The sequence below is a fragment of the Hemitrygon akajei genome, chromosome 13 (assembly GCF_048418815.1).
Source record: "Hemitrygon akajei chromosome 13, sHemAka1.3, whole genome shotgun sequence".
Taxonomy (NCBI): domain Eukaryota; kingdom Metazoa; phylum Chordata; class Chondrichthyes; order Myliobatiformes; family Dasyatidae; genus Hemitrygon; species Hemitrygon akajei.
This window is the reverse complement of record NC_133136.1, coordinates 54969059-54993096: the sequence shown is the minus strand read 5'-3', so window position 1 is coordinate 54993096 and position 24038 is coordinate 54969059. Positions and strand designations below refer to the sequence as shown.

At 37.4% G+C, this 24038-nt stretch overlaps 1 protein-coding gene across 2 annotated transcripts; it reads left to right on the top strand.

Moving 5' to 3' along the window:
- Positions 1–422: 422 nt before the first annotated feature.
- On the top strand, positions 423–23368 carry tmem165 (transmembrane protein 165). 2 transcript variants are annotated; one of them, XM_073064640.1, is made up of 6 exons: positions 423–665; positions 6139–6364; positions 9541–9716; positions 16642–16824; positions 20752–20857; positions 21023–23368. In XM_073064640.1, exons 1-6 carry the CDS (start codon positions 558–560, stop codon positions 21097–21099), a joined length of 876 nt encoding a protein of 291 aa, XP_072920741.1. In that variant the 5' UTR covers positions 423–557; the 3' UTR covers positions 21100–23368. The 2 variants fall into 2 exon arrangements, with proteins under 2 accessions (XP_072920741.1, XP_072920740.1); XM_073064639.1 differs by having other exon boundaries at positions 426–683.
- The last annotated feature ends 670 nt before the right edge of the window (positions 23369–24038 follow it).

Here is a 24038-nt window from a genome sequence, read left to right as displayed (position 1 = left end):
AAAGGGCATTAGATAAAATCATCACTCGTTATATCTTAAAGGACTGAGCTTTTTCTTACACAGAAAGCAACACAAATTACACAATAGAAACAGAACTGATCAAGGAAATATATCGAATTCAAAGTGCAGGGAATTATGATTTAATTTATATTAAGCTACATCCCCAAATTACATTAAGATGCGTTGAATTTTCGACTTGTTACTGAAGTTAATTGAAGATCAGTTCCGTAAATTCACCTTTCGCGCAAGCGCAGAGATAACACTTCCTTGTGTCGGAATCGCGTTGATTACGTTGGAAGACTCAGCCGAACCGGTAGCGACGTCACATGGGAAGTTACAACGAAACTTGATGGTCAAAGGGGGAGGATTGACTGCCTTGTCGTCCTATTGCGAGTGAGAACAGTTCCTGAAGGCTGAGTGGGCGGGGCGCTAAGAAGTAGAGTTAGGTTGAGAGTCCTTTGGTTCGGTGGCGGATGTAGTTTTCTAACGGCGGCGCGGTTGGAATTGCGCCTTCGGCCTCCGGTTACTTGTATTTGGTCTGGCCGCATCCCCCGGACATGTCTCCGACCTCTCTACCACTGGCAGTGGGCGTCGCCGCCGTTCTCCTGAGTTACTACTGTACGGTGGCGTCGGCAACTGGCGTGCAAGATGAGAAAGCGGCCAAGGTGGATCCAGCAGTGCGGGTAACGCTGAGGCCCCGAACCTGGCCTGGGAAGGGAAGCTCTGGGCATGGAGGGGGCTGGGGGGTGATGGAAGACTCCCGAGGCCGCAAATACTACGGTTCCTGTGCCATGGCCCGATCTCGTCCCTTTCCGAACATCTTTACTTTAACCCCACCCCCGACCAATGACAAATGGAAGGAAATTACAAATAAGTTTATTATTTTAACAGAGCCGGTCTATGGCGTGGTTTAAAGGCACCTGAAATGCAGTTGGATCATGTCTGTCAGACGTAGAATGGATGATACTTAGTTCAGTCCATCGTGTACGTGTCCATTCAAAAAATGCTGCCCAACCTTCTGCCAATTGCATTCTTTGGTCCATGACCTATACATTACAGCTTTTCAAATGCAGTTCATCCTCGAGAAACGGCAGGGTTCTGTTTCTGGGACGGTGACCAGCAAGTCGGAATTTGGCTGTGAGCCCAGTTGCATAAGAAACTTAAGAAATAGGAGTAGATCATTTGACCTGTTGAGACTGCTGTGCCATTCAACAAGATCATGGTAGATGTGAAGGTGGACTCAGTTCCACTTGCCAGTCTTTTCTCCATTATCCTTAAATCACCCGCTATGCAACGGCAAACCCTCCGGTCTGCCAAATGTTGGTGTGGATGTTCGTATGCTATATATAAACTGTCACTCTTGAAAACTGAGTTCCACACCCCCAGCTCATGAAGTCCTTCTAATTTTACGACTAGTTACGCCAAATTTATTCTCACTGGGTTTTGAACCCTTCAGTCAAGATCATAGAGCCTTCTCATTTATTCTATCTAGGCTAGTGATCATCTTACGCATCTTAACGTCTCCTTTCTAAGATAAACAAACCCAGCCTATTCTGTCCAATCATTCATCAAAGTTCAAAATTTCTAGTTCTGGCGACATCCTCGTAAATTTCTTATTCACAAATACAGAAAAGTTTTTCCTATAATGTGTTGACCGGAACTGTTTGTCACATTAGCTATTGTTAATGTTTCTAGCGCTACCTTCCTGCTCTTGTTTCTGTGTCTTGACCAGTAAAAGAAACCATTTATTTTAAATGTTATCTTTTTAAATAAAAAGGCTGTTTAAATTTTAAACATTTAATCAATAAAATGATTAAGCTGACTTACATTTTGGTCAATAGAAAATGGAGTATAGTAACTATTGAACTATTGTAAGTGAACAGAGTTCTGGATCTGTACGTGCAAAACGTTGCCTGTACAGCTCCTATTAACAGCAGTGAGGTGAAGATTATTTTTCTTTGGTGGGGTGGGAGGTGACACAGCTTGATTATAATAGTTATGTTGCTGGAATCCCAAGGAGCTACTGCCCCTTGAATTAATCTGAAGTAGTAAAGGGCTGCTGTGACTGGAGTCATTGGCTTTCAGAAACAATTACCCAATATTTCTTTAATGTAAGCATAGCACAGATACATGCAGTTTATGTGTGGCTGTGGCACTGTTGATAGTCCGTGAATATTTTTTGGGTCATCAGTATGTCAGAAATAGATGTGCAGAGGAGTGTTAATTAATAGGAGAGAAACTGCTGTGATGAAAGTTAAAACTTCTTATGTGGCCAGAAAAGTTAACAATATTGGGGGAAAAATACATTGGATTTAAATAAGGTCTTTGGTTAGGTCAAGGTCCGCATTTTAAATGGTTCTTCAAAATCTCTTCAGTATTGAAAGGTGATATTTCTGATCACAAGATTAAAAATAAATTAAGAGTTACTAAAAAGATTGACAGTCACCAGATGAGATGCATCTTGGATTAATGAGAAGAGTGGAAATTAAAGTTACTTTGACCACATTCTTCTGAGTATCCTTGGATATAGCTAAGTTAAAATTAGTTGAAGTGTAATACATTCGGTTCAGAATTGCCAAGGGATTTAATTTAGCAAATATCAGTAGTTAGGGAAGCTTCAGACAATAACCGATTTTTATTTGTTTAACTATATGCTATTGGGTCAAATCCAATACAGATTAATAAATTTGGTTGAGTTGTTTGAAATATTGTTGAAGATTTTGTGGTGGATGACAATATGACAATTACGAATTGTTATATATGTGTGTGTGTGTGTATATACACAAAATTCCCATGCTTTAAAATTAAAAGCAATGAACTGTGATGACAGGCATGTAAAATGGTTTAAGGAAAGTAATTGTGTGTAAAGGGAGCTCAAATTTTTCAGATTGGAGGAAGGTTTCCAGTGATTTTTTTTCACCAATATTTAGTACTTGCAACTGCTGCTTTTCATAGTTTTGGCTTGCAATGATGATTCAATTTGGAAATAAGCTGATAAATGGGAAGTGTAAGATTTCCAAATGACATTGGTAGACAGGTGAAATAATTCAGTCCAATCCATGTTGGCATCCTCATGAGATCCCATACCTTCTGTCTTCTGCAAGTATGATTCACTCTACATGATATCAAGAGAAGGCTGTGAGCAGCTTACACTCACTCAAGGCACATATGGGCTTGGAAGTAGAAGTAATTTAAATAGCTACTTTATTTTATATCCATGGAATCGAAATGACTTCTAAGAAAGGCTGCAACATATCACATAGGAAATGGTGAATTGGATTTTCTAAACTTTTAATAGAGATAACCATAAGCCGATATATTGTGGAAAGAGAAAAGGGACCCTATGTTCATAAATCATTGGAAGTGGTAGCACATATTAACCAGACTGCAGAAGGAAAATAGTCTGTGCACTGGGGATCATTTCTAGAAGACAGAATATTAAGTGGTAATATTAGCGAATTATATTTGAAATTCACAAAGATATTACCAGAGCTGATGGAATATTACATACATATTCCAGTAATACCTAGTATTTAACCAGGAAAGAAAAGGCTGAGGCTTAATTTGGAGTGTTTAATAAACTATGAAAAGGTTTAACCGAGTGGACAAAGTTTTATTTTTAGTTGTTGTCAGAGTAAAGGAGATTCTATAAAAATTAAGTCATCCTAAAAATCTGTAAAGGAGTTTAGTTGAACCTTAAATGAAGGATAGTTGATATGGAATATGGCCTGGTTGTGCTGATTTAGCACATTTTAAAGGAATGCCAGCTGTGTATTGGGAAGAACAGAATTGGGAATGCAAGCAGAGTGAAATGAAATAAAATTTGGTGGGAAGTTTATATGAAGCATAAGCACCATCATAGATTTGTTGAGAGAAGTAGCCAGCTTTTTTAGAATACTGCCATTTCTAAATTCAGATTCAGTTTATTGTCATTTAGAAACCACAAATGCAATGCAGTTTAAAAAAACGAGACGTTCCCCCAGAATGATATCACAAAAGCATATGACAAAACACTACACCAGAAAATCCACATAACGTTTGGCAATCCCCAATCCAGTGTCCAGAGAGGCTGCTGCGTATTAATATCACGCTACCGTCTAGCGCGTTTCCCGGAAAGGAGCTCCAAATCCACCAGGCAAAAACAAGACCAAAAACTAAAGCTCCAAGACCTGCACAAAACCACATAATTACAACATATAGTTACAACAGTGCAAACAATAGCATAATTGATTAAAAAAAAACAGACTATGGGCACAGTAAAAATGGTCCAAGATGTTAAAGGACTGTAAATTCAAAAGAAATCACCACAGTTTCCACAAGTCCCCAGGGTCCCGACAGACTCGCCATCCCACGCCGGCGGCAGAAGGGAATACCCCCGCTATGGACTTCCAAGGCGCCGCCGGACTCATCTCGTAGATGCAGCACACAATGGAAGCTCCGTTGAAACCAGCCTCGCAGACGCAGCACACACCGAAATTGACCTGAGTCCATCGAACCTCCAAGCCAACAACCATCCCCTCCGGCACAGCTTCTCCGAGCACCATCCTCTGCCGAGCGTATTAAGACGGTGACGTGACCCCGAGGACTGGGGGCCTGTTCTTCCCAGCAGAGTCCCGGACCTCACAGCAGCAGCAGCAACGAAGAAGGTCTTCCTGGAATTTCCCAATGTTTCTCTGTGCTTCCACATCCGTTTTCAATCGATTATGATTGTGCATGGCACCCCGCTTCACAAATAACAGATAATCAGTTCAGGAGTGGCTGCTGCATGCTGCGTCGTGCCGCCATCTTGGATCAAGTCTGATAAATAAATAAGACTAGTATCGTTCAATTTTTAAGACCATGATAAATAGGAGCAGAATTATGCTATTTGGCTCATCTGCTCCACCATTCCATCGTGGCTGACTTATTATCCCTCTCAATCCCATTCTCCTGTCTTTTTGTAATCTTTGACGGCCTTACTATCAACTTCAGTTTTAAATATACCCAGTGACTCTGCCTCCATAGCTGTATGTGGTAATGAATTCTACAGATTAACTACCCCATGGCTAAAGAAATACTTCCTCATCTCTGTTCTAAAGGGATGTCCTTTTATTCTAAGCTATGCTCTGTGGTCCTAGACTCTCCCACTATTCAAAACATCTTTTCCACATCCACTCCACTTGGGCCTTCCAATGTTCAATGGGTTTCCATTTTACCATTTTATTAATGGTTCAGTTTGGTAGCTTATTTTTAAGTTCAGCAAAAAGTAATTTTGAGATGCATCAACTTTTGATCTCTTTAAAGAAAAGTAACCCAAAATTACAATCTATAATAGCATGCACATTACTAATTTTGCTCTATGCATAATGGTGCCTGAGAGATGACTTTATAGAGGTTTATAAAATTTATAAAATTTAGCAGCAGTAGCAGAAACAGGCTTTGTCCAAAGAAGCATCCGTTGAAATGGATGCTGCCCGACCTGCTGAGTTCATCCAGCTTGCTTGTATGTGTTGATTTGACCACAGCATCTGCAGTGTACTTTGTGTTGGCTGTTTGTCCAACTTGTCCATGCTGACCATGGTGCCTACCAAACTAGTCCCATTTGCCTGCATTTGGCCGATATCCCTAAACACTTCCTGTCTATGTACTCATTCAAATGTCTTTTGAGAAGGTTTGTGGGTAGGTTTTTCACACAGGGTAATAGTTATCTGGAATGAGCTGCCGGAGGAGATATTGAGGAATATACAGTTACAATGTTTAAACTGCATTGACAGGAAAGGATTAACGAAGATCAGTACTGTAGACAGCAAGGAAAGGGCATGTCCTCTGTAGGATTCTACTGTAGGTATTGTGTTCAGAAAATGTATATTCTTTTGATATTTAAAGGTTTATTCTGATACAGAAGGTTTTGTGTTTCTGTGTCAATTGTGAGCAATTTGTAAGAAGGCTGTGCATTGACGAAAAGTATTTCCTGTGGGCCTTTTGAAAACTCATCAAGGGTTTTTTGTTAATATAACACTTTAGATTTTGATTAGAAAGTAATAATTTATTATTAGTAAATGGTAGTTTAAGACTGTAGTTTGGAAACCAGAAGTTAGGAATGTGGATTAAGCTTTTGAAATTTTGTTTATACTAATGCTTAACTTTATCTTAATACAGAAAATAACTTCTCCACATCCTGTGGATAATGTTGTAAGTGATGAATCCATTACCAAAACAAACCTGGGTTTCATACATGCCTTCATTGCATCTATATCAGTCATTATCGTCTCTGAGCTGGGCGACAAGACGTTCTTCATAGCAGCAATTATGGCCATGCGCTACAATCGCCTGACTGTGCTTGCTGGGGCAATGCTGGCTTTGGGATTGATGACCTGTTTGTCTGGTTGGTAACTTTTTAAAATACATTATTATTTGTTTGATAAGTTAAGAATCAGGTCAGTGAGTTGATACGTAGTCACTGATACACATTTCACTATTCAAAATTAATCTTTACATTCAATCTTAAAACTACACTATTAACTATTATTTCACTATGTGGATGAGCAATTAAAGTAATCTAGTGTTTACATTCTTGAAATTCTCTTCCAGCCTTTTTTATTAGAAATTCCTGGTTTTATTTGGACCCTCTCCTCTGCTTTTATTTCCCCATTAGTCTATTATATCCACTTCCTCTCTTTGTGCATCTTTTTTTGGTCTTTATTTTCTCTATCAATCTCTCCCACCATTTTCTTCTGTTATGTCTTACTCTTTAGTTCCTAAGTATGGTGACAAAGTCTAAATCACAGTCATAAAATTGGTCACATTTCTGATTTTCAAGCCATTAGATTTTCGGTATTGGCTTCTATAAGATCAAAAAATTCCGGTAGGTACAGTAATATTTGATTGAAAGTAGAAAATTCCACCATTGCTATCTCTTTTAGTATTTTCTACTCTTTCATCTAGCATTATTATCAGCTGTGACATGTGGGAACTCTGGGCCCAGGAACACCCTTATGGAAATGATGAATTATACTTTAACACAAGCCAAATACTGAAGATGCTAGAAATAATTTTTAAAAAGCATAAGGTGAAGTACTCAGCAAGTCATGGACTTTCTTTGGAGAGAGCAATAAAGTCAGTATTTCAAAACCTTTCATTGGCAATGCTTTGGATATTTTTGCAACTTCATGTTTATCAGCCACGCCCTTGACAGGACTTCACGGCTATTTGAGTTGAGAAAAATGAGTATATTACTTTTAGCCAATCATGGAGAGATTCCCACAATAATCATTTTAAATAAGAATTTAAATAATTTGCAGTAAATTACATATTCTCTACAAAAATAAAATGGAAAGTAGAATGAATAAGAGACAGAGGGAAAAGTAAAAAAATACACTTTTTTAAAACTAATGATATTTTTATGTATAAATTTCAATTTCAGAGAAGTGGGTTCGAAATAATTAAACATTCATTTGCAGCTGAGTAACCAGACCTAACTTCTGTGTACTTGGGCAGTAATAAGTACCAGAGCTCTGCATTGCATGCATTTTGAAGCCAATTATGCAGAAAAGGACATATTGCATAAAGTTTCCTAATGTTCTCATTTAACTGTGAACTTGCCGCAGGTTCCTTCTGTTTCTCATCTGCGCACACCTGTTGATAACTGATTTAATTAGCTTTATGTAAGTGTTGAGAGTAACTGTAATAAAGGTGGTGAATTTAAGCAGTGCTGCCCAATATTCCTGTTGGAAATGTATAAAAATGTTTGCTGTTAATATGAAGGGTTGGATTGCAGTGTGCTTCTACGTTAGGACTATATTTTTGAGCTCCTTAAATGGATGCATTCTTACCATTGAGGCATTGATTTTAGCATGTAATTTTAGATTCTCCTCCAGTATTTAGTGCGCTAGCCTTGCATGATACATATAATTTGCACACCAGCCAAGGAACTAATCAGGATGATTTTAGGGCATTGTTATTGTAAGGTATCTGCATCTCTCCTGGCCTCAAGTCCAACATTAGAGCAGTTAACCATACTTGAGGCATAAAGCCACAGATAGATAAAGTTGAAACCTTTTTGTCTTGTAAGTGTCTTAAAGTACTAACACTGAAGATAAATTGGGATATAAAGGTCAAAAGTTCTTTAGTTTTACAAAATAAAAGCTAGAATGGTGATGAAATAATTGGTAAATGGAAATATGCATAAATGTGGCTGTAAAACTACGGATGTTTATTTTAAGGAGCTAATTATTTTCAGTAACTTTTTTTAAAGTCTACAATATTCAAATATCTGTATACCATTTAATCATGTATAGAGTTTGCTTTCATCAGCTTGAATATTGTTCTTGCATTTTATCTACTTCATTAAAATACTGTTTTAGAAAACAGTCCTGGGCTAATTATTGAACCTCTCTTCTAACTATCCATAATATGATGATAACTTGATCTTCATTTAAAAATGCTTGCTCTTGTGGCTCTGTTCCGGGCATGCTTCTCTAATTTGTTTATGTATCCTAATTCCTACCTCTTGTACCTTGAAAAGGCTTCCAATAGAGTAATTGCTTCTTTCTTCAAATTTTTTTAATTTCCTACAGTTGATTATATCCTTAAAGTCTTGTGATAGAATGAATTTCTTTTTTAAATCTACATGGTCTATCATTTTTAACTAAATGTCTGCAGCCTATAAGTGAAGTGTTACCTGAGTATAGATGCTGTATGTAAGATGACCCATACAGGTATCCAACTAACCTAATTTGAACAGTAAGGGGATTAGGAGGTATGCGTCATTAACTTTCTGGTTCAGTCCTGAGTATCTCTGTACAAATGCTCCCTGACCAGATTCTTTCCAGCTTTTTGCTTTTATTACAAGAACGTGACGTACAAAAGTATTCAAATAGACTATCCTTTATCTTTGATAACAAGTGTGACAACTGTAAATTACATTAATAACTGCAAATTTTTAACCATACCTGCTGACAACTGTTAAATCTGATTTAATTCTCTTGTGCACTTAGTGACTGAATGTACAAAAAGAATGTTTCATCTTACATAAAATGCTGGTGGAATGCAGCAGGCCAGGCAGCATCTATAGGAAGAAGTACAGTCGACATTTCGGGCCGAGACCCTTCGTCAGGACGTGGCCTGAAACGTCGACTATACTTCTTCCTATAGATGCTGCCTGGCCTGCTGCGTTCCACAGCATTTTGTGTGTGTTGTTTGAATTTCCGGCATCTGCAGATTTCCTCATGCTTGAATGTTTCATCTTGTTAGTTTCCGCTGTGTATAGATTTATAAAAGACCGTATAAAATTATCAAAATAATTTTAGTTATCATTGAGCTCTGAGAAGGATGATAAAATATTCCTTGGTTCTTTATTATTTGTACAAAACTATTAATAATACAAAGATTTAAGTTTGAGGGATGTTAATTGCAGATATAATTTGAAAAGAGTTTTTAAAGGTTATACATATTTATTTTCTGGTGTGATTCAAATGAGTTCCATGTTCTTCATTTGAGCAAAGTGGAGAAATCAAATACAGCATTACTAAGTTTGACGGCTGGTCTTGTGCTTAATTGCAGTTCTCTTTGGCTACGCTACTACAATAATACCCCGGAAGTATACGTACTATGTATCAACTGCACTATTTGCAATATTTGGCTTCCGAATGCTTTGGGAAGGCTTGAAGATGAGTCCTAATGAAGGTCAAGAAGAACTGGAAGAAGTGCAAGCAGAAATCAAGAAGAAAGATGAGGATGTATGTATTATCATATATATGCAGTACAAGACTGTCTATAGAGCTAAAGATTTTTGCTAGGTTAATGACAATCCATTGGTTAGAACTTTAATAAGGGAATAACTTCATTACCTAAAAACCATGACCTAAAGGAGGCAAATAAGTTATCAAAACTCCAAAGGAAAGTGTATTATTTTTAGAGTGTGCTAATTTTTAAGAATTTCACCAGTGGATTAGCATTTGTTTTTTGGTGATATAATGGCTATACAACTGATTCTTTTTCTAAAATATAACATCTTAAATGTTACAATGGAAATTAAGGTTTAGAGAATGCAATCATCTCCAACATTGTTTGATGGCAGCCCACTATCTGCACTAGGTGTCTGAGCTGATTTTATTCATTTATAGTCAATCATAAGAATAGGGCGCATGAATTCCTCCGCTTTTATGTATTAATTAGGAACTAATTAATAATTTATAGTATGGCAGAGGTATTGGTAGTCATAGAGTCAAAGAAAACTACAGCATTGAATCAGGCTGTTCAGCCCATCCAGTCCATGACGAACCATTTAAACTGCCTAGTGCCATTAACCTGCACCTGGACCATAGCCCTCATACCCCTCACATCCATGTAACTTTGCAAACTTCTCTTAAATGTTAAAATCAAGCTTGCATGCACCACTTGCACTGGCAGCTCGTTCCACACTCACCACCCTCTGAGTGAAGAAATTTCCCCTCATGTTCCCCTTAAACATTTCACCTTTTACCCTTAACTCATGATCTCCAGTTGTAGTCTCACCAAACCTCAGTGGACAAAGTCTGTTTGCATTTACCCTATCTATATATCTCATAACTTTGAATGACTCTATCAAATCTCCCCTAAATCTTCTATGTTCTAAGGAATAAAGTCCTAACCGATTTAACCTTCCCTTGTAACTCAGGTCCTCCAGTGTGGACAATATCTTTGTAAAATTTCTTTATACACTTTTAATCCTATTTACATCTTTCTTGTAAGTGGGTGACCAAAACTGCACACAATGCTCCAAATGAGGCTTCACCAGCATCCTGTACAAGTTTAACATAACATCCCAACTCCTGTACTCAGTCCTTTGACCTATGAAGGCCAGGGTGTCAAAAGCTTTCTTAATGATCCTATCTACTTGTGACATCTTTCATCAAATTATGGACCTGTATTCACAGATCCCTTTGTTCTACCACACTCAGTGCTCTGCTGCTCACTGTGTAAGACCTACTCTGGTTGGTCCATCCGAAGTCAATTCTTCACACTTGTCCGCATTAAATTCCATCTGCTGTTTTTCAACCCATTCTTCCAGTTGGTCCAGATCCCGCTTCAAGCTTTGATAGTTTTCCTCACTGGCCACCACAGCCCCCAATCCTGGTGTCTTCCACAATTTGCTGATCCAGTTTAGCACATTATCATCCAGGCCATTGATAAGGATGACAAACAACAACAGACCCAGCACTGATCCCTGTGGTCTCCACTAGTCCTAGGCTCACAGTCAGAGAGGCAACATTCTACGACCACTCTTTGGCTTCTGCAAAGCGAATGTCTAATCCAATTTACTACCTCATTTTGAAGGCCAAGCAATTGAACCTTCTTGACCATAGGGGAAACTGATCAACTACCTTGTGGAAGTCTATGTAGACAACATTCATCAACTTTCCTGGTAACATCTTCAAACAGCTCTATAAAATTTATTAGACATGACATACCATGCACAAAGCCATGCTGACTATCCCTAATCAATCTCTGCCTGTTCAAATACTCATATATTCAGTCACTTAGAATATCTTCCAATAACTTTCCCACTACTAATGTCAGGCTCACTGGCCTTTAATTTCCTGGTTTGTTTCTAGAGCCTTTCTCAAACAGTGGTAACTCACCTGTCACTAAAGGTAATTTAAATATCTCTACAGTTGTCTCCCAAAGGGTCTGAGGGAGCACCTTATAAGTCCCTGGGGATTTGTTCACCCTAGGGCCTAAATTGTCTTAAGACAGCAGACATCTGCTCCTCTCTAGTCTATATAATCTCCATGACCTCACTACTAATTTGCCTCACTTCTATAGAATCTGTTTTCCAAGTGAATGTAGAAGCAAAAAAAATCCATTGAAGATCTCTCTCATCTCTTTTGGCTCCATGTATGAATTCCCATTTTGATCTTCCAGCAGATCAATTTTGTCCCTTGCTATTTGCTGTTAATCTATTTGTGCAAGTCCTTAGGACTCTCCTTCACCTTGTCAGCGAGAGCAACCTCATGGTGCCTTTTAGCCATCCTGTTTTCTATAGTGTTTTCTTGCAGTTCTTGTACTCTTCAAGTACCTCATTTGTTCCTACCTGCCTATACATACTAGGCACCTCCTCTTTTTTTTCTTAACCAGGGCCTCAATATCTCCTGGAAACCAACGTTCCCTAAACCTGTTATCTTTACCTTTTATTCTGACAGGTACATGCATGCTTCATACACTCAAAAATATCATAATTCCATGTGTTGATCCATCCCCTAAGCTCATCTGCTTTTTCTACAATACTACTTGCATTGAAATATATGCAAAGATTTGGATTGTCACCCAAAACACTTGAAAACTTCTATAGGTGTACAATGGAGAGCATTCTGACAGGCTGCATCACCATCTGGTATTGGGGGGGGGGGGGTTGCTGGAGGGGCCACTGCACAGGATTGAAAGAAGCTACAGAAAGTTGTAAAATTAGTCAGCTTTGTCTTCATAGTATCCATGACATCTTCAAGGAGTGGAGCCTCAGAAAGGCGATATCCATTACTAAGGACCCCCACCACCCGAGGGCAAGCCCTATTCTCATTGTTACCATCGGGAAAGAGGTACAGAAACTTGAAGGCACATACTCAGCAATTCAGGAACAGCTTCTTCCCCTCTGCCATATGACTCTTAAATGGACATTGAACCCATGAACACTACTTCACTTTTTAAAAAAGTTTGTATTATTTCTGTTTTTGCACTATTTTAAATCTATTTAATATACGTATACTTACTGTAATTGATTTACTTATATTTTTCTTTCTATATTATCATGTATTGCTGCTGCTAAATTAACAAATTTCATATAACTTCCCGTGATAATAAACCTGATTCTGATTCTGAAATCTGAACATTAGTCGCACCATGACTTTTGATTCCTGACTTTGAGGTCTTAACAACATTTGTCCCCACAGCCTCTCAACTATCTGTTCTGGCATTCTGGTTCCCATCCCCTTGCACCTCCAGTTTAACCCACCACCCAGCAAACCTTCCCACCAAATTATTAATCTTCCTACAGTTTCAGTGGAAGAGAGCCCTATCATCCAAACATCTGAACCCCTGCTTCCTACACCAACTCCTTAGCCACATATTAAACTGTATGATCTTCCTATTTCTGGCCTCACTAGCACATGGGTAGCAATCCTGAGATCACAGCCCCGGAGGTCCTGCCCTTTAACTTAGCATCTAACTCCCTGAGCTCACTTTGCAGAACCTCATCACTCTGGTGGACCACAACCTCTGGCTGCTCACCCTCCCACTTAAGGATGCAGAGGAATCAATGCTAGATGTCCCCATATCCACAGAACCTCCTTTCTGTTCCCTTAACTAAGAAATCCCCAATTACCACAGCTCATCTCTTCTCCACCACCCCCCCCCCCCCCGGTTTCTGGGACACAGAGCCAGACTGAGTACCAGAGAACTGACTACTGTGACATTCCTCTGCTAGGTTATCCAATGGTATCCAAAGTTGTATACCTGTTGTTAAGGGGAATTGCCATGGGGGTATGTTGCACTGGCTCTTCAGTCCCTTTCACCCTCCTAACTGTTCAGCTTCCTTTGCCCTGTGCCTTCGGTGTAACTACCTCTCTATATGTACTGTCCATCGTACTCTCGGCTTGCTGAATGATCCAGAGTACGTCCAATTCCAGTTTCGCCACTTTCATATGGAGTGTTAGAAGCTAGCGTTGGTTGCACTTCTTGCAGGTGAAGTCATCAGAGACACTGGAGGTCTCCCTGCTTTCCCACATCCGCAAGAGAAGCATTCAGCTATCCTGCCTAGCAATCCTACTGCTGTAACTACAATTATAAAGAAGGAAACAATAAACTGGAAAAAAATCTACCTATGGCTTCTTGCCTTCTCTTACTGAAGCCTCAAGGAGCTAAAGCCTCAAAAATCCTACTCTAACACGGTCCACTCCAACAATGGCCATTCCACTTGTTCCTGCCTTATTTTTAATTTGTACTTGCTACTGAATCTTTGTCTCTGATTGGCTGCTGTTCAACCGCTGAAACTACCGCGAAATGCTGCCTTTTAATGCTCACTCATTTGACCCGAGTGAGTCACCCTTTCTCTCACTCCCGATCTCTGATTCACTACTGTTCAAATGCCAAGACTCCCACAAAACGTTGATTTTTAATATTCACTGGCCGACCTGAGTGAGTCACCTCTTCTTTTAAATGAAATGCAGAACACCTAGTGTTCTAATTTGTTCTGTATTTCATTTAAATATATGATTTCTTTCTTAATTGAACTGCATTTTTTTTATGCCTTGTAACTATTTCCAAGAAACTTCAGCTAATTTGGGTAGCTGTTTAATTGGGCCAAAATGTACTGGTACCAATGTGTCCTAATTAACTGGAATCCACTGCATTTACAAAGCACAGAAGTATAAAGGTTTGAAAATCATATTGAGTATTCAAAAACAGCAGGGGGTGTGTGTGTGTATATATATCTATATTTGGAGTACTGTATACTAATATTTGAAAGACTGCTTGTTTCTAAAGTATTCATGTTGAATACCCTGCACTCTGTTTATAAAAGCACTATATTCTGCAGACTTTTGAAGTATCTTGGTGTATTTGTTTTCTGCCTCCTGCCAAGTATTACGAGCTAAAACATTTTATGGAATTCTTTGATTTTTTTATATATATATATATCCTTATGAAATACTGTTGAGTGGGTAAAGTAGAATTCAACCTGCTTTTTCACATTGTAACAAATCACAATAAATAGTCTCTTCAGTGTTCAAAAGGTTCAGAAATTATTGCAGAAATGTTGATTGCAAGTCCTACATTAATGTATGTTTTTAAAATGGAGAATGAATTTTTTTTAAATGGATCCTACATCAGTTATAAATCAGGGCACTTTTTATTTCGTACCAACTAGAACTAAAATTAACATTGTCATAAATCTTAATTGGCAAATTTTATGTGAAAACAACAAAAATGGAGCAAAATAAATCAATTCCACAATAGTATAGTGGTTCCCACGATGTTATTGCAGCTAGGAACTTTGGAGTTTGAAATTCAATTCGGGTGCTGTCTGTAAGAACTTTGTACATTCCTTCCCGTGAGCGTGTGACTTTCTTCCAATGCTCTGGTTTCCTCCCATGGCCCACAGAGGTTAATTGGTCATTCCAAATTATCTTGATGATTAGCCTAGGTTAAATTGGTCTGTTGCTGGATGGTGCTTGTTGGGCCAGAGAGCCTGTTCTGTATCTCTAAATAATAAGTAAAATGCTTCTAAAGTCAAATGTTTCAACTTTGCATTTTATGGTTTTGTTTCTTTTGAAACCTTGACCTTGCATTGGTTCAGCTCCTTTACTCTTGTACATTGTTATAAGCCTGTGGCATCTCCCCAGTATCAGCACCATTAGGTTGGTTCTCACGTGCTACTTCAGAAGCTGAGCTGCTTTCATTGCGAATTTTGCTAGACAACCTCTCTAGTCGTCAAAACCATTTTAGATTTAATATTGAACATTGAAGTCTAACTTGCATTCTGTTGCTATTCCACTGATGTACGTGTCCCAATTTTTGAAATGCCTCAAAAGACATTTTCAAGCTCATTGGCTTAGACATTTCTCAAGTATCTTAAACATTAATATATAGTGCATGGGGTTCAAAAGCTGAATTCCCAAAGATACAGCCTTGGGTGAGTTCATTCGTTAGCTTTCCATTTGTATTCAGCTGAAAGTGCATATTCCTTTTGCAGGCACTTAGAGCATGTGGGTGTAAATGTTGGAACTTGTGTTGTTCCTCCTTGAGCACCTTTCAGTAGTTCCAAATACTGTAAGGAACTGGTAAAGTTGAGAAAGGTGAAGATAGAAAGTTGATTAGTTATTAACCTCAGCTCTACAGTTTCTGAGAATGGTTTCAAGTTTATTGAAAAACACTAAGCAAATGCATTTGTGGTAATATCAGGAATTAATGGGTAAGTGTGTAAAGGAGCTGTTAAGAAGGAATTGTAGGGTATTTATTTAAAAAGAAAGTGACAAATCAACTTGGACGGTTTCTTGTTTGTGTCTCATCCTTTCTGAAGTACCTCAGTTTCATATGGACATCAAATCTATTTAGGGTTAGACGAGATCATATTTTAGTAATGTCCTTTTTCATTTATGTGCAGAGTAGTTCATATAGTACCACAGTGGCATTGAAAATAAGTTTAAAATTTTGCCTCATTTCAATCTTGAAAGATTTTTCTAAAGTGAAAACACTAGTTTAATAAAGGATCTTCAGTGAAATATCAAGTTGAAAGTAAATAAATTATAGTTTAAGGTACAACTAGAATAGATATGGAGGTATTTTGTAGGTGAAAATTCCTGCCAGGGATATTCTCTTTAGTTCTGGGCACTTGTGAAAACATCTTTCCTGAAAGTGTCGTATATTGGCCTGTTTTCTAAATAAATCAAAGCATTTCATTATATTCAATGAGCTGCTGCTAATTAAGTAGATTAAAATATGGAATAAATTTTAAATCGGGTAATTTTTTTCCTGTTTAATGACATAATCTGGGAACAATTAATAAATTTTATTGTTCATGTTGTTTCATGTTTTTCAACGTCAGCCCAGAATTGCTGGACTGGCCTGTTTTGAAAATTTCAGTAAGTAAAATTATTAACTTAACTTGTTCTTTTTTTTAAACATCAAAAGCTTCAACGATCAAAAGTGGCAAATGGTCCACAGGATATTGAAGCAGGCTCAACAACACATCTACCACAAAAGAGGCGATTGCATTGTATTTCTCCAGTTTTCATTCAGGCATTGACTCTTACATTTCTGGCAGAGTGGGGAGATCGGTCACAGTTAACTACCATTGTATTAGCTGCTCGGGAGGTAAGTTCAGTTGTTTAAAAAAATTAATAATGTTAGAATTATTGGAGGCCTAGATAGAGTAGACAGCTAGTATCTTTTTCCCAGACTCAAAATCTAATACTAAAGGCATGCATTTAAGGCAAAAGGAGGTAAATTCAAAGAAGATATGTGGAGAAAGTTTTTTTTACAAAATGCTGGGTACCTGACATGCATTGGAATCATATACAAAGCAATGCAGACCATGTGCAGGGAGAAGTAGTTAAGTTTATTTAGATGCCATTGACTCAATTAGTATCATTGAGGACTAAAGGATCTGTTCCTGTGATACAGTTCTATATTAGTTATTCTGGAGGAAGAAAATGAATTTGAATCTTTGAACTTATGATTAATATTATTGTATGCTTACAATTCTTCCAACCTATTTGAATGGTAAAAATTCAGGTTAGGTAGAGCGTAAACTCAGTTTATGGTAAATCTCACTGTTCTGTCCAAAATGTGTAAAGTAACTTATAAAACCCAAGATTTACCATTATCTCATATATTCCATGAATATATATGTGCCTTTAAATGAGGCAGCCAATGCTCCACGAAATTGTGATGAATTCCAGAAGCATTTGTGCCATTAATAGAACATAGAAAACCTACAGCACAATACAGGCCCTTTGGCCCACAAAGCTATGCTGAACATGTCCATACCTTAGAAATTACGTAGGGTAAAAGTAGCCCTCTACTTTTCTAAGCTCCATGTACCTATCCAGGAGTTTCTTAAAAGAATCTATCATTTGCGCCTCCACCACCGTCGCTGGCAGCCCATTCCACGCTCTCACCAGCCCCTGTGTTTTTAAAAAAAACTTACCCCTTACATCTCCTCTGTACCTACTTCCAAGCACCTTAAAACTGTGCCCTCTCATGCTAGCCATTTCAGCCCTGGGAAAAAGCATCCAACTATCCACATGATCATTGCCTCTCATCATTTTATACACCTCTATCAGGTCACCTCTCATCCTCCGTTGCTCCAAGGAGAAAAGGCCGAGTTCACTCAACCTATTTTCATAAGGCATGCTCCTCAATCCAGGCAACATCCTTGTAAATCTGTTGTGCACCCTTTCTATGGTTTCCACATCCTTCCTGTAGTGAAGTGACCAGAACTGAGCACAGTACTCCAAGTTGTGTCTGACCAGGGTCCTAAATAGCTGCAACATTACCTCTTGGCTCTTAAACTCAATCCCATGATTGATGAAGGCCAATGCACCATTCTTAACCAGAGTCAACCGGCACAGCAACTTTGAGTATCCTATGGTCTCGGACCCCAAGATCCCTCTGATCCTCTATGCTGCCAAGAGTCTTACCATTAATATTATATTCTGCCATCATATTTGACCTATCAAAATGAACGACCTCACACTTATCTGGGTTGAACCTCATCTGCCACTTCTCAGCCCAGTTTTGCATCCTATCAATGTCCAGCTGTAATCTCTCAGTGCTCTCCTCACTATCCACAACACCTCCAACCTTTGTGCCATCAACAAATTTACTAACCCATCCCTCCACTCCCCATCCAGGTTATTTATAAAAATCACAAAGTTAATTGATCCCTGAGGCACACCACTGGTCACTGACCTCCATGAAGAACATGAACCATCTACAACCACTTTTTACCTTCTGTGGGCAAGCCAGTTCTGGATCCACAAAGCAATATCCCCTTGGATCCCATGCCTCCTTACTTTCTTAATAAGTTTTGCATGGGGTAACTTAGCAATCTCATTACATTTGGAGTTGAGTTGAGACAATTAAAATTAATATCTTTTTATATCATTGGTAAAGGACAACCATTCCATTAATCTGCACTGCACCTTTGTGCTTACAATTTATCTAATGACACACTTGGAATTATCTTGCATTTAAAAATAGGCAGTATGTGTTTTAGTTGGTCCTTGGTAACATACATAGTAATGAGGATTAGAAGTGAATCGATTCTTCTAGATTGTAAATCTGACGAGCAAGTCTGGTGGTCTACAGTGCTCAGAGGGAGGGTCAGTTGCTGATTGAGAGGATAGCCCTAGCAATTTAATGGGGGAGAGAACTATTACTCAGTATTGGGAATTCTTGGTTAACTCCAGTTTATATTAGTAAGTCAATGCATGGTTGTTTACAGTGACCTTAGTGGTGGTACTGTAGGGCTTTAGTGAGTTTTATATCCATGTGGAAGTGGTTCTTAATTTAAAACTTGTATATCTTCAGTTAATTCTTTTGTCTTGGACTGAGGAAGAGACTGCAGTCATTGGGATTTCTCAGTAAATTGGCTTATGTTAAGATTTTTAATGCATGTGTAATATTTTGCTAGCAACTTTTTTATATACTGTAACTTATAATTGTACTTTTCAAGAAGGTCTTGGATCATTAGTCTTTGTCGCATGTAGAATCTGAAATTGCTGTTATCAGTATTAACAAGTTAGGGTGGATCTGGCCTGCCGTGAAGCCTAAGCTTGGAGACCAGTGGTGACCAGGCTTTGCCAAGGCCCCTGACCCTCTTTGACACAAGAAAAAGATGTGTATTGGAACTATACTTTGTATTACGGCCTATAATTGATTGCAACAGCTTTCTTAATATCTTTGAATTTTTATATAAAAAATGGAATGATAACTAAAAATTTTGAGTTAAAAATAATTTATTTTAAAGCATTAAAAAGAATCTTTCACTTTTATACTTTCTAATCTGGAAGTCAAGAATTTTCAATGACCTTGTTGACCATGTAAATGGTGATTTAAATTAGTCATTCAGCAAGGGTTGGAACTGTTCTTGGTTTTATTTCTGAACTGCCAGAAAGATTCACACTTTGATTTTAGCTAAACAAAGAAGAGGAAACATCCACTTACATAACACTAATTTTCACATTGATATGGAATTTCCATTGACAATGTATTTTTTTTATATATGTATAAGGAAGGATTTTAAAATTATAAATTTTAAATCTTGTTAAATGTTGATCCATTTTTATCATAATTCCTGAAGCTGTTTGAATAAGAAACAAATCTAATGAAACTTTATTTTGGGTCAGCATTATCCAGATAGTCATTTTACCTTTATTGTTAAAAGATTATTATCATCAGAGTTGTTTCCTAACTTTTGATTTGTACATGGGGCATGTGCATTGCTGGATTGTCACTCAGTGTTCATTGCACACTACATTACTGCCTTGACAACATGACAGAAAGCCATTGTTACCCACCAGGGTTTTGATTAATGGATAGCTTCATGCACTGTTTGTTCTCTGATCCCTGATCTTCGTGTGCTCTTTGCCAAAAATGGTAATGGAAAAAGGTATCAAAGTTCATGTATTCTGTTTTGCATGCTGGTGAATTTACCAGGTCCCCTGAATAAATTCAAAACTACATTCTTTTCAAGTTCATCTGTGGAGGCTAATAGTGTAAGCCAGTGTTCCTAGTCCTAATCTTTATCGTGACTGGAAATGTCAATTTACCCCTTTTACTTAGACAGATGTTGCTTGATTTTCTGAGTTCTCCTGACATTCTGCTTCTATTGTTCCAGATTCTAGCATCAACAATTTTTATCGTCATACCCTTTCCAAGTTAGAATTTCATGAGCCTCTCAGATGCCTTTGTGGTTTAACATGGAATTTAATAGGGTTTTACCTTGGGTTATTTACATCTTTTATTAAAAAAAGCTAATTATACTTACTACAACTGTCAGCATTGTTTAGTAAAATGTTATACAAATTACGCACATTGTAACCCTGCTTAAGTTGCCCCATTGCAATCAATTTTGTGACATTTGACATTTTCAAATAGCAGGGGACAACTATTTTCTATATTGTTTTAATGCAGTAGAAAAGAATTATATTGGAATTGCATATCTAGTTTTGGAATTCCATGAAATTGTACTATATGCCAATAATTGCTCCTCTTGTACTGCATTTCTTCTTGTAGGATCCCTTTGGTGTTGCTGTAGGTGGGACACTAGGACACTGCCTTTGTACTGGATTGGCAGTAATTGGAGGAAGGATGGTTGCTCAGAAAATTTCAGTTAGAACTGGTAAGGATTCACAAGTTTAGTTAATGATCTTTAATGTTCAGCATTACTACTGAATGTTTGATTGAAGCTTGTCCAAGTATCATGGATTTTAAAGCAAGGATTTTTGCTATTATACAAATTATATAGTACAGGAATATTTTTAATTCTCCTTTTCTTTTATTTCAGTGACCATCATTGGTGGAATAGTTTTCTTGGCATTTGCACTCTCTGCCTTGTTCATCAGTCCTGACAGCGGATTTTAATGGCATGTTTTCGGATTGTTGACCAAGATTACCCATTTCTGATCTTGATTACTATTTTTGTAAATGTACAAAGTATCAACACCCTGGAGAAGACTTGATATGGACCTGTACTTCCTGTACAGTTCACATTTTAGCTACAGAAGGCAGACTTCTTGAGTTTTTTCCAATTCAGACAACTTCTGTTTCCTGTATAAGTATGTCAGTAAGTGGATGCCTTGCTGCTCACAGAACACAAATAGTTAATGATGCATTGGAAGTTTAACTTGGAAGAGGATTCTTTTAAATGATTTTTCATAAGGGGAATCTGAACATTAACAATGTAGTAAATGTTCCTACAATCCTCGGTCTCTGAAAAATATTGCTCAGCTATTCTTCTGTTTAAAACACTCCTTTTGTTTTCTTCTCATGGACACCGTATTTATTCATGTAAACAGTCAATTGAAAATGTCTTCTACCTCCCCCATCAACCAAAGGGCCTCCATTGCATTATTTAAAGGGATCATTTTGTCAAGCAATGCAAAACTCGGTACAATAAGCTGACATGGCTAGGAATGCTTTGTCAAATAAACAGATGATATTGAGATTGTTTAAATCAATAGATGGCCCAGTTAGAAGATTTCTGTTTCATAAATCGAATACTTAGGTTGGCGAGATGCTTTTTGATATGATCAGCATTTAATTTGTAACTTCTATGTTGATCCTGTCAATTGGTCCTGTTTCATTTGTTAATATCTGATGAGTACAATTTTATAAATACTTTCCACTTCCACTAAGTTTTCAATCAGATAACATATAGATAATCAATTAGCATTTTCTAAAAGTTAAAAGCAGAGGGATTTATGAGGGCTGCAGGTACTGATTACTTAATCTTTCAAATTATAAGGAGATCGGAAGGAAGTTTTTTATAAAGAGTTCTGTGCTACAATTTACTTTTGATGTTCATTCTATAAATGTAAGTGAATTCCACCTTTGTCCAATGTAGTTGTTTAAACTTAGTCTTTTAACTGTTAAGTTCATATTGACACGATTTTTGCAATGCATTTAAGCCTGTTTTATGTGTAGATAGTGCAGACTGTTTGACATGGAATAGGATCAACAATCGATTAGTTGCATAACTACTTACTGCTTTTTTACATTGTTCTGAAGGGGGAGCTTTCTCAATGCTGAAACTGCAAAGCAGCAAGACAAGCCTTGAAAAATGTGAATAAGTATAGCAGAAGCATGATTTATTCCACTGCGGCATTCCTTCTTGAGTTAAATAAGCACTTTTATTTTGTGATTGCGATGTGTGACAACTATTTAAATTATCATTTGAACAGCTAAATTTATCGTCATCGTATAAAATTATGTGAACAGTTATCATGCAGCCCACTAAATGTAGTTAGCAAACACCCACAACATATTGCATGTGTGCTCTATCAATTGTCTTGCTATAAAGATTCAAAAACTACTTCTACTCAGCTTTTCACAGAAATTTAAATAGAGTACCCTTTGACATGACTATAACTGGAACTAAAATCTGGGATCCTTGAATCTCACTTGCCTGTGGCAAATTAACATGTCTTGGCAGGTAACTAAGACAATTTTATACTGTCAGGGGAAATATAAGAATTGTGTATGTCTATAATGTATGAAATCTTCAGATTAGCATATTGAAGAGCAGTAGCAAGGAAATGGGAATTAAAGCAGAGTTTACCTTAGTGTGCTAATAGAGAAATCTTTCCTGTGTTCGTTAAAGCATTTTTTGTAAAGTGTTGTTTTTGATATACTGCTACTCACCCCCTCTGGAGGAATCATGATGGGGATGGGGTAGCATCATTACTTGACAATTTATGCAATGTCTCAGTGTGGGAAATGATTTTTAATGATTTTAACATCAACAAGTTAATCAGTTGCATTATGATTGTTTGTCAGAGGATCAATACTGCAGTATTGTTGCTGAACAACCACCTCAATTTCCATCCTAGGAGGAAGAAATTTATAAACTTGCCCTTGAACTACAATCACTGACTTTTAATATGGTACCCTTCTTAATTTCAAAGGTCTTGAACCAGAACAGCATTTTTCTTGACTGTTCTGTGGAAAAACAACTAACTCTTTTTTGTTTCCAAAGCATGAACTTAATTGCTCTGCTATTCTGGTGCAACTAATGCAGTTTTTCTGTTGGTATAAAGTTCAGATCTCAGCAGATATATCACAATGTAAGGTATGACTTCATTTGTACTGAGTATCTCTTTCTCATGATTAAAGATCTTGTCTTTTGAGTTAAGAGCTTAGAGAATTCTTGGTTTTGTAGCCGTCCACCCAAGTGGGAGGAAACAACATTGACAGTCTCTTAAGTTAATTGAGAAACTGATCTGTAAAAAAAAGTTTCCTGAAAACCCACCTTGTTGCATAATTTGTAGCAATTGTTTTGTTTTCTTTGTGCATTATTGCAACATACCTTCAGTTTAGTTTGTGTTAAACATTATAATTGTTTAAACTCCCAGCATTAACTTAAACTGAATCAGTAATGCCAGGAGTTGCTACGTTTGCACTATTGGAGTAGTTATACATTACATAATACCTAACCATTTTTGTCTAAGATTGTGAAGGGTGCTTTGAATTCTAAGAAACAGATCTTGACTGATAAGGGGTTTGCATTGTAATCTTTTATTTAATCTATTTCTAAATTGAATGGTTTCAACTTAATTATAATTGTAATTGAGATAATTAACAGTCATGCTCTCACCACATACAGATTTGTATTTCAGTGACTGGTTGTATTGTAACAATCTATTTTCAATGTGGGTGCGGACTTAATTTATGCAGGTAGTTATTGTTTGTGTCTCCATGTGTTTGGTTTATTGGAAAAAGTACTGTATAACTATTATATATTTAGTACTTGAGACTTAAGGTAGAACCTCTACCCAATTAATCATCATTACACCACAGGATTA